General features: G+C 40.0%; 1 protein-coding gene across 1 annotated transcript in view; it reads right to left on the bottom strand.

The window, feature by feature from the left end:
* Positions 1-13,637, bottom strand: part of PTPRO (protein tyrosine phosphatase receptor type O) — a 178,545-nt gene extending 164,908 nt beyond the window's left edge. Inside the window, exon 1 of the mRNA XM_010946475.3 lies at positions 12,993-13,637. Within this exon, the coding sequence (XP_010944777.2) occupies positions 12,993-13,061 (69 nt within the window). The 5' untranslated portion in view covers positions 13,062-13,637. The remainder of the gene's footprint in view (positions 1-12,992) is intronic.
* Positions 13,638-13,874: the final 237 nt, after the last annotated feature.

Here is a 13,874-nt window from a genome sequence, read left to right as displayed (position 1 = left end):
AATCATATATACCACAATTGCTTTCACCTCTTGTAATAGGTGTTTTTATTAAACTTAGGTTACTGGGTTAGGAGGAAGAAATTGATGTTATTTCTATTGATTTAGTTCCATATATCCAAGTTTTGTAAAACTTCTGTGAAAGGAAGTCTAGTGGAATTCGGTTATGCTTCGGAAAAACATACACTAATAAGTCAGTGCCATGTTTGTGACGTACATACGTCATATTACTTGACGATGATCTGCTCTTTGAACTTAAATTTCCAAATAATGTATTTTAGAGCCATTTAATTACGTTCACTGATCATTCTGAAAATGACATAATCAGAAGAAGTTACATTCACAGTATGACACAGGGCCCATGTTCCTGTAATTCTAGGATTTTTAACATTAACAATGTTCAAAAACATTAATTTTGAAATGGTGCAAATATCTTCTTACTACTTCCCATTTCTTTTTTTTTTTTTTTCCAAGACATAAAGCCTGCTTTCTATATTTACCTTCTATTTTTGCCAGGACACAATAATAATTAGGTAGACACATTAAAATTCTTTAAGTTGAGATGTGTTCATAAAAACAATAAAGCTAATTTTTTAAATTTTAATTGTGAATTCATATAAAATGGCTACTTATTTCAGACATTGAATATAAAACACAAATACATTTGAGATAAATAGAGCTTTTAATAATTTTTAATATCTCTATAAACACTGGGGAACTTATAAATAAATACCTGAGGCAGAGTATCAGATATAAATAAATTTTGACCTTGAATCTATTTTTACATTTAATTAAGATGTCAAACTTTTATAAAGATAATAAAACAGAACACATGTAACACAACTTTTTCCTTTCTTTATATTTATGTTGTCTTGTTTTTCAATCTTCAAGCATGCTACTAAGCATTTGATTACTCACTGTCCACTAGTTTATTCAACTCGACTAGAAAATAAACAATGTAAATGAGGGGAGGATCAAATTAGGTAAGTAATTTTTGCTAATGTTAATGTGATGGGTATTGAGGGGGAATCCAAGCTGCTGTCTAAATAGAATTTACATATGTTTGAAGAATTACTGGGACAGGAATTCCAGAAATCCATCGGCTTATAGCTGAGAAGCTGCAATGGGAAAAACATAAAAACAAAACACAAGCCTGACCCAGTAAGAAAGCCTTGGTTATCAAAGGGATGGAAATTTTTGAGCGCATCAGGGAAGGTGCTGCGTTTGGCGGAGGTAGTACCTGGTAGAGTGCGGGAGAAGTCTAATAGGGAAATGTGGGCTTGGAAGGGCAGAGATGGTCCCCCAAACTGGGACTCCATAGCTAACGCCCCACTAGACAGTCTGAGAAATCCACCGAGTGGGCATTTTATGGGAAGAAGGCAAATGTCTCATGTGCCTTTATAATTGGACTTATTATTGTAAATATGAATCCATTTGTACCCACAGATGAGTGAAACCCAAGAAGACAGTGACTGCTTCACACAATATTTAGCATACAATTGTTGCTCCATAAATGTTCATTGAATGAATGAGTGAATTATTGCTGAACATATATGAAAGATGATTAGTGATCATAGACAGGAATGCTGTACGAATAGAATGCTTGACAGTATGTTATGTATGAAGTTAGGGGGAAAATCACTTTTTTATGGGAATGATCTGATCAGTAGATAAGAAGTACAGCTGATGTGAAAATATTTTGCCATTAGACAAAAACATTTAGTGAGTTTGCTATATCTTTCTATTCATATAATCAAGCCATGATTACAGGTGACCCAAAGTTAACTTGGGTATGGCAAACTTTAATTTTTAAGAAGGAAAAGAATGTATTATTGTATTATTATAGCACGTCATGATACACACTACACATGTGGACAGATATATATGTCTGTATATATATACGTGTGTGTGTGTGTGTGTGGAAAAACACCTCTATACCAGCGCAAATAAAACAGGGGATGCAATTACTTTAACAAGATAATATTTTGTATTTAAATTGTGCTTTACAGTTTACAGAGTGCTTTCACAGGTCATCTCATTTAGGCTGCACTGTAATCCCATGAGGTGGGAGCGTTTGTGAGTCTCATTTCTGCAGAGAGGTGACGGGGCTAAGTGATCGTGGGCAACTACTCTTTTCTTTGCGCTGCCTTGTTTCATTGCTAACTCTGAACATGTTTTTCATCAAATACTTGGCTTTCTCTAACCTGTGGCATATACTACCTTTTATTAAACAGCTATTAAAAGTTAGAAAATATATTCATTCAAAAATTCTCCCCCCGCCCCCCAGCCATCATTGTGTTTTGAAGAGATAGAAATCTGCAAAGGCAATACACCTTGAATAACAGTGCAGCACGTTTTGTCATGAGCAGTTTGTTTCTTCAGAAATTATCGTGAAACAGATTGAGAGCTAAATATGAAATGCAGAGCTCTCCAGTTAAAGCAGAAACCTCATTTCATTCAGATCAACTCTAGACAGACGAGACAGAAGAAATGACTGAACGAGTATTCTACTTTTTTTCCGTCCTGGTAGAATACCTCTCAGCTCAAGGGTCAGATAGTTTACGGAGGGGATGGTAAGACTGACTGCTTGGCCAGTAGCTTTCTCAGGAGGACATAGTCTAGCAGGGTAATAATCACGTTCTGGGTCCTTCCTTCTATAGAAGCGTTGTCATTTTCATAACTTTCATATACAGAGCTTAGTATCTCATGAGCAAACACAAAATTTTTAGAAAGGAAAAATGACATAGCCTTGGGCAAATGAAGTAAGCTCCTTACAATTATATTAACAATAAATGTTGTTCTGCCATATCTTTTTACAGATACTCTAGGAAATTAAATAAAAAGAAGAGAAAAACAAACAAAACTCTTATCTTCAGGTATGCTTTTGCTTTGCAAAACTAATTTCACAGAACAGGCAGATATGTAACAAGGGGCCTCTTGGGGAGGTAATTTTTTATTCAACTTGACATGCAAGTTATGAGTAATTAATTATGTCTTCTGTTTACACTTTGTCAGATAAGAGTATTAAACAGGAGAGCCGAGAGGAACACAGAACAGTGCCATTAATCTGTTTAATTTGCAAATCTAATGCAATCAAAAGGAAGACATAAGTGTTAAAACATTTTTTGTCCAGGTGGGCTCTTTCACAGAGGGAAAGGCCTGTCTGAGGTGTGAATGTCGCATGCAGTCAGCAAGCCCTGCGATCCCACGCAGGCTTCTAAAGCCAGGGCCAAAATTATCCCTCGTGCTTTTGGCATTGACTCTGAAAGCTCTGGATACACAGCAGCTGAACCCCCGGGCTCTCCACATCAGCACATTCCATTCCATTCAGCTCTGGGCAATTATCTACCAAAGCGCAGACACCACAGATCTATTAAACCGAAGGAGGTGATCAGCAAAGGTATAACCCTGACACTTGTGAATTTACAGGAGTCCCCTGACAGTCAGCAGGCCTGGGTCTGGGGCCATGTGACTGACAGATTGATGAGTAGAAAAGAGAAACTGCTGGAAAATCTTTGGGTGAGCAGAAACTAATTCTCTCCAGGACTAACCCATACCCCACTTCTCTCCAAATGGCCGCCCCACCAAGGACTTAGAAATGGATCCAATCACCCGTGTCTCAGGAGATGTCTATAGTAAGAGGAAGAGGCAGGAGTTGTGAGCTGGTGAGTTGAGGAAAGAAAAACCATGACAGTTTTCACACAACACAGTGTGGTGTAGTGGGCAAAGGTTCTATGTTCCAACAGAGGTTTCATTCTTAACTCCTTCTGTGTCCCTCTGAAACTTTTTCCCCGTTATTGAAGTGGTGATAATAACATTCAGGATTACATAGGGATAGGCTGAGATCATGCCTGTAAATACCCTTGGACAAACCCAATACACAGCAGCCACCCAATAAATGGTAGTGACCGCCAGCATCATCACCATCATCCTCCGTAAGGCAGTGAGGTTTGGAAGAACTTCTGATTTCCGTCCAAGATACAAATATCAGTTCTTTCCTTTGGGACAAACTTTACATACAAATGTGGTACGATTGGTGGTCTACTGATTGCTGAGTTGGTAGGATGTTTATGTACATAACAGAGAGGTTTAGATCCGTTATTTAGTTTTGTCTAGCGAAATGTAATTTTAACTTTGTAGTTTTATTTATTTTTTTATAAGGGAAAAAGCAGCAATTCATTAGCAGCAAAGAAAATCTGAGACAATAATATTAACCATATACTTAATTGATAGCATGATGTATTAACTTTGTAGTTTTAAATAAAGTGGGAAACTGTAGAAGAAATTCTACATGTGTGGGTTATATACATGTGAATAATAATTACTATAATGAACGTGGCCATTTTTTAGCCCCATGCAGAGGATATGAATTTGAAAGTATGCTGACGGTTACAACTTGTCTCTGAAAAAAAAATCCATTTATTTTTCATTTATCTCTAAGAATGCATACAGATTAATGCATAAACAACATGATCCAGGGGACTTTAAGTCTAGGGACTAATTTACTGAACTACCCAAGCAACAGAGGATTATTTTATCTAATTAAGACAGAGCACACGTATTTAGAATTAAGCATTTGCATTTAACAGCAAATTCAGAATTATAAAAGCAATTAAAGCTAAAATGAGGTATGATAATTTTTTCCTGCACACCACTGCTGAGTGAACACTCATTTGAATGTTTGCCTTTGTAGCACTATTGAACAGAAGGCTATGAATAGAAGCTCATGGCTGGGCAAACCCACCTTTTCCACCCCACTTCCAACTCAAATCTGTCCACCCTGTTTCACTCATCCCTCCTAAACAGGACAGATTTTCTCATGTTCCTACTTTTGTTCCCCTGTTTCTCCAATCTGGAATGTTTTCTTTAACGTAGTTTATCTATCTGAACTTCAATGGACCAAGATTCAGATCAAAATTTATCTTCCTTCATGAACCCAGTGCCCCTTCAAGTTCAAACGTGCTGTCCCTTGTCTCAGGGGAAAGGCGCTTAACTGAGCAGAGTTTTCTACTCCTTCAGCCTTCTCTTACTATAGTCAGTCAGTATATTGGCCTTTTAATTTTAACATGTTTATGTTATTTTCCCTTATACTATAGACTTCCTGAGGGCATAACTTTGTTTTATACTCTTAAAAGTGATGACCACAGCGCCTTCCTTATATGTCCAGTTTAATACATGTTTGATGATTGACTAGCTAATGTATTTAAATATCTATTCACCTTCATATATCCTCCATTCATCTCCTCTGTTTTACTCAAACCTCCTAAGCTCCTTTTATTTTCTATTTCATTCTATTTATCTTATTCCCAGATATGTTACTTAATAATTGCTAAATGAATGGAAGAATGACATTACTTCATCAATCAAAATATTTCCTCCTTACCTCCCACAATGGTAATTTCCATGACTCCATTTTTATACTTGATCTTAGCCAAAAGCCCGAGAAGCGATCCATGACTCCATTTTTAACTGCGTCTCTGAAGAGTTATTAAAATGTTGTCTTTAACATTGGTATTACAGGGATTATGAACGGGAATGCCTTAACATTTGGTCCTTCCCAGAACTCAGTGGATAAGTCTCCTAAGAATATAGTTCAATACACAATCTTCCTCATAATGCATTTGACTTTCCAGATGACGTTTTATTGAGGTAGGTCCTGATTCTTTTTCACATTTGTTTAGACAGCCTTACCTTTCCTGCAAGTTCAATTGTTGTCTTTCAGAGATAGTCCTCATCAGAAAGAGGCTATATTTGTCAACTAGTCAGTTAAAATACTTAGCAGAGTGCCAGGCACACACACACAAAAAGTTAAACCAAACTAAACAAAATTTATTTTTTATACTTTTTCTTTGAGAAAATTACAGATTTATAGGAAGTTGCAAAGAAATGTACAGGAAGGTCCCATGCCCCCATCCCCCTGCCTCCTCCAATGTTGACACTTTGCATATCAAAAAGGAAACTAAAACAAGGAAATATCCAGACTATGAAACTGACATTGGTACAAGCCATGGAACTCATTCAGATTTCACCAGTGATTATGCACTTACTTGTGTGTGTGTGTGTGTATGTGGATCTACTCACTTTGATCACCTTTATAACTTCGTGTAACTACCACCACCATCTAGATACAAAGCTGTTCCGTTATCACAAGGCACCTTCATGCTACCCCTTCACAGCCATGCAAACCTCCTCCCCTCCCCATCCAATCTCTAATCCTTGGCAACTACAAATTTTAATTACAGTTCCTCTTGTAAGGCTGACTCATTTTGTTTGGAGCAGAAGTTTTCAGAGATGAGTGACATGGATGAGGAGCTAGGGACTCCTTCCTGCATTAAACATGTTTGTTCATGTATTCAGGAAGGAGTGACCATCTGTCCTGGTTCTCCCAGAACAGGCCGACTTGTTTCTGCTGTCCTGGCATAATGAGCCCTTTCAGTCTTGGAAGTGCCGGGGTTGGTATGAGACATTATACAATCACTCTGATTCAGATTCCTTAAAGATGCCAAGCATTGCTATTATGTCTGCTCAGCTAGAGTAGAATTCAGGTTTTGTAGACTGCTCTTCTGTAATCTGTCTGAGTACCTGCGGAGTGACTCTGGAGTCTGAGAAATGAGAAAGTCTTTCAGCAATGAAGTCTCCACTGTTTCTACCTTCTCCTTTTCTGCTAGGAAATGTTTCTTCTTGTGAGTGCGTTTATGGCTGGGGACAGCTTCCAGGCTCATGTCTTAGCTCCAGTGTCATAGTTCCCCAACTGGAGAGGAGAGTATTTTTTCCTGCCATTGCCCATTTGGAAGTAATTGCAGGGAGAGGTTCTGATAGGTTTGACTTACATCACACACCAATCTCAAAGACAGCGGTCGTGAGATGCAGTCCCCAAATGGGCTTAGCTTAAGTCAGGGTTCATCCCTTGACCAATCACTCTGTCTAGGGCATTAAGGTCAAGTAGGACACTTTCCAACCACATGAATGAGAAAGGAGGGGTCTTCCTCAAGGGATGGCAGGTGGTGGAAAAGATGGCAGACTTTGCCATTGGAAGAACGGTGATCTGGGCAGCCAGTATAACTTGTGTCTCCAGTGAAGAGGTCAGCACATTGCCCAAATGACACACAGCTGAGGACGCAGCCAAAATTGAACCCTGTATCTTCTTCTTCTTACAAAACTATATTCTTATGTTTTTTTCTACACGATATTTAGCTGTGGAGAAATGGAAAATGAATTCCTGTCAATATAGCATCTTCTGAAGTTTTTCTACATGACTAATTCTGAAGTGATCACACTAACGGAAGGCACACACATAGGTGATGGTCCTCCGTACTTCATGGTCACAGTCACTATGAATGGTCATTCATGTCCTTCACTGGTGCAAATACAATTGGGAATTGAATGTAATTGACCCACAGACCTATGGCTTAATTCCTACAATTGCAGAGGACTGAAAATGCTCAGGTCTTGAAAAAATTATCATCATACATTTAAGTGAAAAGAGCATGCTAAAATAGTAGGAAAATTTGATACTATCTTTTGGTTTTTTTTTTTTTTTAACATACCCACGCAGATACACAGACAGGAAAAAATTTGGAATGATAATATCCCCAGATGGCAGTTATTTTGGACTTGAATGTGTAGGAATGACTACTTTCTTCCTTTCCTGTCTGTTATATTTTACATACTTTCCACAATGAACATGTATTGGTTTTCAAATGCTTGATCCATTATTATAAAATTCTTGTGTATGGTGATACATGCCTGGTTCAGACTTACTTAAAGATTTCAAATTAAGAACTCCCTACTTCAGAACCACAAGAAACCGCACAGTAAAAAGGCTAATTGAAGGTCTGAGCATAGCAACAAGAATTTCAATAGAAAGAATCTCATTAGGTTCCCAATTAGCCCTCAAAAAATAAACAAAAAGATGTGTCAACAAGCCGATGAAAAAAGACGTAAAGATACAGCTATCTTTTGTTAGTTGCAAATAGACAGAAAAAAAATGAATCCAAGGAAACATCCTGGAGTACCTCCAAAAGGTGGCTGGTTTTTAGCAGATTTAAAAGTTTCACCTAATTAAAAGAAGCACTTAATAAGCTAAGTTCTCAGGATTAAGTCCATAGTACTTAATTCTAAGTCCTTGCAATCATTTTAGCACAGTTTAGATAATACTAGAATTTCCATATTACAAATCTGCAAATCCCAAGTATCTGATCATTTTGACTGAGGCCTATAGTCAGTTCTGAGAGACTAATTAAAAGTATAATTTAGTTAGGGGAAATTGTAGAAGCAATTCCCGTTGACAATGCAAAATAAACTTGGCTACACCTCATCACTATATTTGTATGTAAATAACTCTATAATAACCTAGCTTATTCTGAAATCCTTTTAAGGAGACCACATGACTCACTTTAATAATGCATTACAGACGTTGTACAATTCCCTTGGCTTTTTATTATTACCTTATTAATCAACTTAACATTCAGAAACTTTAGAAGTCAATTTTTCGTCCTAGATACAATCTAGGAATTTTAAGTACATTCAAGTAACAAGGTATATTTCTTATGGTAATGGTGTTGGCCCTTATTGTAAATATGATGTTTTTACTTCATGGTATTTGTCAAGAACACTCTTCATTTTAAGGATTACACTTCAGTTTTCAGAACAATGTCAAAGTAAATACACATCCCAAAGCAATATTACTGGAATGTCTTTTGTCTGGGCCACCAACTTGACTCAAATAGGAAATTCCTGGTTTAGCTGAGAGAAAGGATGATGGATGACAATTAGCCTAATTTTGATGCCCCACACAGAGGCAGAAAGAGACTCATATAAATGCATACTTGGAGATTTCCAGAAATTTTGATTTGATATTAAGAAAAGAAAGATTGCAAAACTTAAGAAGAGTAATTTATTAATCACTATATTATTATTATTTTTATGTTCCCCAGATGCACTTCTCCTTATTATAAATTCATTTTAGAGTGATGGAGTGATTTTAGATGGGCTGTTCAAGAAAGACATGTTGAGGAATTGCCCTTTGAGCAGACTGGCACTCTCAACCCCTTACTGTGGTTCATCATGGAAAGTCATTGGGAAGAATGAGAACTGTCTCCTGCCCAATGGCTCTTGTGGCCATAAAACAGAAGAAAGGACAAAAGGTAGAAAACCTGGGCTGGTGTAAACAGCTTAAAGTGGTGTGATGGAGGGCCGAGGACAGGACAGGGATGGCAAGCTTCTCACATTTTATCTTTATAGCCTGTCAAGTCGGTTGGCAAGCAGTTGTTCATAATATGCAAGAAAGGGGGGACAGTCACAACATAGTGTTGTACTAAAATGAAATAGAAAGACACAGCAAGAAACATTTCATCTCAACACCAAACCAAACCAAACCAAACAACAAAACGACTGTCCAAACATGGAACAGCCACCTCTCAGCTGATAGTAATTTCACCATTTGTGACCAATTGGCAGTAACATTACAGATAAGATCTAAGTACCAGCCTAAGTACTGAACCAGATGAACTTTGAAAAGTACAGTTTTATGACTCAATGAAATACACTGAACAAAATATATTGTTCTTTTAAGTCATATGTTAAGACAATCATATGGGAGAAAAAAGTGTTAAAATTAACTTTCTATCTTTTTAATAGTCAAAAGCCAAAGAAACTTTTTGTATACACAGTTAACAAACCCAGAATTAGCATAATCCATAAAATAAGGAAAATATGCATTTTTTTTCTTCAGAGACAGTTTCTTGAACATCAATCCTTGATCAGAAAGTTGGGAATAGTTGCTCTCCTTCATTCAAATTCTTCGGATTCTGAGATTTAGATTATGGTCACTCTTACTGCTATGTTTTCCTTATCATTAAGGTTACTTTTCTCATTTAAAAAAAGAAAGAGATAAAGAAAAAAAAGTGTCTCGTGTACATGCATAGATATTGTTTCTGACAATGTATTCACTATTCCCATGAACCAATTTTAGAAAAAGAATTCTGCAATCAAACTTGGGAAATGCTACATACAATATTTTCCTTCTGGAAGCACAATGCATATTAACATAGTGAAGGTTCTAAGAAACCCTAGTACAGAAAATAATAGTAAATGAATGAATACTAGTTTAAACAAAGTTAAACAGATTACTTCCCCAATTCATGTCACCACAGAAGTATTTATTTTTAATAGCATCTGTTAACATTGTAAGTCTCTAATGTTCCAAGGCAGTATATTTGGGGAGGTTCTGCTCTGAACATTTTTTTTTAATTGTTCTTCCTCTTTGATTTAGCTTTGGCTGTTTTTGCAATCCTATTTCTTTCCTTCTCTTTTTGTTTTTGGACATTACACTTATTGAGTGCTTACTGTAAGCACTGCTATTCTAGGCACTGTTTAAAGTACTTTCTGGCCATCATCTTACTTATTCCTGACAATAATCATCTGAGATATATACAGCAGATCACCAAAGGGACCCCAGAGAGATGAAATAATCCCCACCACCACCACATCCTGCTGCTGGTAAGAGGCACAGCTGAGAGAGCCGAGATTGAAATCAGGTCTCTCTGACCTGAAGCCTGTGCCTTTAACATACAAGTGACCATTCTTTATTCTTCAGCTCCTAGAAGCATGCCACTCTTCCCAAGCTCCAAGAGACCAACAACCTACCCACTTCTCAATCCAAAGATATTTTCCAGATCTTATTTTATAGGACCTCTCTGTTGCGTTTGAAGCTGTTGGCCAGTCTCTCCCACTTGAAATTTCCTAGGCTTTGGGTTTCCTTGATTCTTATGCTTCTCTGGCTGTTCCTTCTTCAACTTCTAAGCTACCTTATTATCGTTAGTGCTCCTCAGGGCCCCACCTTGGCCCCTTGCTCTTCTCTCCTTTGCCCTCTGCTGGGACATCCCCATTCACACCTCCAAGCCTGTCCTCTCACCCTAGGCATCATATTCATATCTAAGTACCTGCTTTTTTAGGCACTTCAAACTCAAGAGGTCCTCCAGTAACCTCATGATGCATGATAGCAGTGGAGGTCCCAGCAGGACACTCGGGAAATTCTATGGAGTTTAATCAATAGATTATTAATGTGGAGCAGGAATAACAATACTAACCAGGGATGATCAAGTACCCAGGGACAAGCGGCAGTGAGAAGCTATTACCCTAAGGGGACAAGGGATAGACGCTGTTTTTGGAACTTGGCCAGAACTTCATTTGGTAGGAGGGGCTGACTACAGAGTTGGAAGATGGAATGAAGACACTGCCTATCAGGACCCAGCCAGGGTGAACACCAGGGGAGTATGGGCTCCGATTTCTCTCTCCTAGCAGTAATCTTCTGTTAGATCCTCCTATTAGTCAAGATCACTACAGGCCAAAGGGCAAGTCTTTACAGGGAACCTTTCTGGCACTGAGGGCGGAGAAGGGGAGAAGCTTATCTGGAGGAAATCAGACACTACCTGTACATTTGGTATCTTAAAGCTGCAGCATCTTAGGCAAAGGTGTCAGTTACCCGCAAAGTACCTTAGACTCCTCTTTCCCCAATTTCTTACGTCTAACCAGTCTTGTCGGTTTAGCTATTTTGAATACTGTCTGTCTTCCTTTAGCCCCTTTTCCCATCACCCTAGTGTCAAGGTTTGTCATCTCTTAATTGGACCATCGGAATACACTACACTGTGCCTAGTATGTAGTCTAATGCATTTGTGGTGTGCGCTTACAGAGCAATCTATTAGAATAAAAATATATGACCAAGCTTATTATTTATCACATTTCTGATAACATTATTATTGATAACTTCAGAAAATGTAAAAACATATTAAATATAATTTAGAATCTCATTTATGCATTCTATTGCTGTTTCTCCTGGAAATTTTTTTTTCCTATTTTCCATTAAGATAAATGAAAATATGAAATATTTAAAATTGATGCTTTTCTCAATCCATTGTTTCTGTTCCACTGTCTCCTCGTCAGATATTCATAATTAATGGTCCATGTGAGCAAGAAGTGACTCTTTGGTAAGAGAACATTTGCATCCTTTAACGTTTCATCCACTTCTAAGGTAGATGTTACTGTGGTGCTGAAAGGATAGCTCCCAGTCACCTGTCGACATACTTGAGTTTGCTTTGCCAAAAGAAAGACTAATAACAGAACTAGAGTAGACACACCGAAGACATGAGTGGTAGGTAATTACCTCATAACTTCACGACACTTCTCCAAAAACATCTCGCTTGAATTTCTTTTAAAAATTTTTATGTGCAGTATAGTAGTCAAACTAGGACTTTTTTAAAAAGCAGTCCTTATCTTTTTTTTTTTTTTTTCTCATTTTCCCCAAATTAAAAACCCTGAGGCAGGATAAACCAAAGAAGACACGAGAAAGTTAATTGTATAGATTTGTCTGTCACTGAAACTGAGAGGTGGCATCCCCTGTAAATAGAGAAGGGGAAAGTCTAGAGACTTTGTAAAGGGTATTTGCAGGTTGGAGATGAGGACTTGGAGAAGTCCTCTCCAGGTTCAAGCTGACGCTCCTTGTTCAAAGAAAACCACGCTCACCACCCACCCCCGGGCAGTCCTTTTGAGACTGGGGAGCTTAGCCCCCCGGTGTGTAATTCCAGCAGAAGGTAAATTAACACAAAGCCGCCGCACACTGCGCTGGGGGAGGGTGGAAAGGTTAAGCAGCACTGGGGTGCAGTAGCGACCAGAAGGGAAAGTGACCTCATTTTGTCTGAGGAAGCATCATCCAACAAGCCCACCTTTGATGTGGATGCCAGCGGCGGGGAAAGAGCACAAAGGGTGAAAGCTGGAGGGAGCAAACTTCCCTATTCTTCCACCCCATCCCTGAAGCCCGCCGGGAACACGGAAACGCGAGGACAACAAAGCTTGCGCCCAGGCTACACAGCCAGCGCCTCCAGCAGCCCGGCCATCGCGCCCCGGGGCGCGCCGCTCCCCAGCGACAGAGCGAGGACCCCGGAGCGCGGGCGCAAGCAGGACCACGGAAGCTGGGCGGGGTGGGGGGGGTCCCCTACCTTGAGCAGCACAAAGAGCCAGAGCAGAGGCAGGAGGCGGCCGTGCGTCCTCGTGGGCAGGTGCCCCATCGCGGATCGGAGGGGGAGCCGGGGGCACTGTGGCGCCAGCTGGATACCCCTGCGGCGGCTCACAATGGCGAACGGGGGCTACCACCTCAGACCTCGGGCGCCGAGACTGCTCCCGGGGGGCGCATGCTGCTTTTCCAGTCCCCCTGCGCCCGCTCTCTTTCCCCTTCTGCGCCCGGGGTCCTCCAGGAATGTGCCAGGCGCTACTGTTCTTTACCAGCTAAGGATGGAGAGGGTGGGGATTGGAGAGGGCGAGGCTCTGCCGCCGCCACCACCGCGGCTGCCGGAGGAGGCGCGGGTCCACGTGGTGAGCTAGAGGAGGGGGCCCTGCGCCCAGCCCGCCGCGGTCCGCTGGCAGCAGGGATACTCTCTGTCTGGGCTGCGGACTCATAAAGTGACAGCAGCCTCCCAGCCCTCCCAGCAAGATCCGCCCGCCTCTTACCACTGGGCAGCCCCCACTCCAGGCTCCGCCCCAAACCTTTCCAGTCTCTGGGACTCAGGAGTTCTGTGCGGTTTCCCTGATTGTTCTTGAGCAAGTCAGGAACCAGATCCCAGCCCCTTCTCCATCTTCCTACACTTGCTCTCAGGGGAGTGGCGGTTGTGATTGTACTGCTAGAGTTCAGTGTGTGTGTGTGTGTGTGTGTGTGTGTGTGTGTGTGTGTGTTGGGAGGATAGTCCTCCCCTCTTCCACTCTCTTCATTTAATTTAAACGCTCTCATTCTGTCTATCCCACACTCACCCAGGGGGAAATAGCACAATTATATACTTTTTTTTAAATTTGAAGTCAGGAGTTCCTGTAAACGTCAAGGGCTGTCC

The sequence above is a fragment of the Camelus bactrianus genome, chromosome 34, assembly GCF_048773025.1.
Source record: "Camelus bactrianus isolate YW-2024 breed Bactrian camel chromosome 34, ASM4877302v1, whole genome shotgun sequence".
NCBI classification, from domain to species: Eukaryota; Metazoa; Chordata; class Mammalia; order Artiodactyla; family Camelidae; genus Camelus; species Camelus bactrianus.
This window is presented reverse-complemented; position numbering and strand designations above follow the sequence as displayed.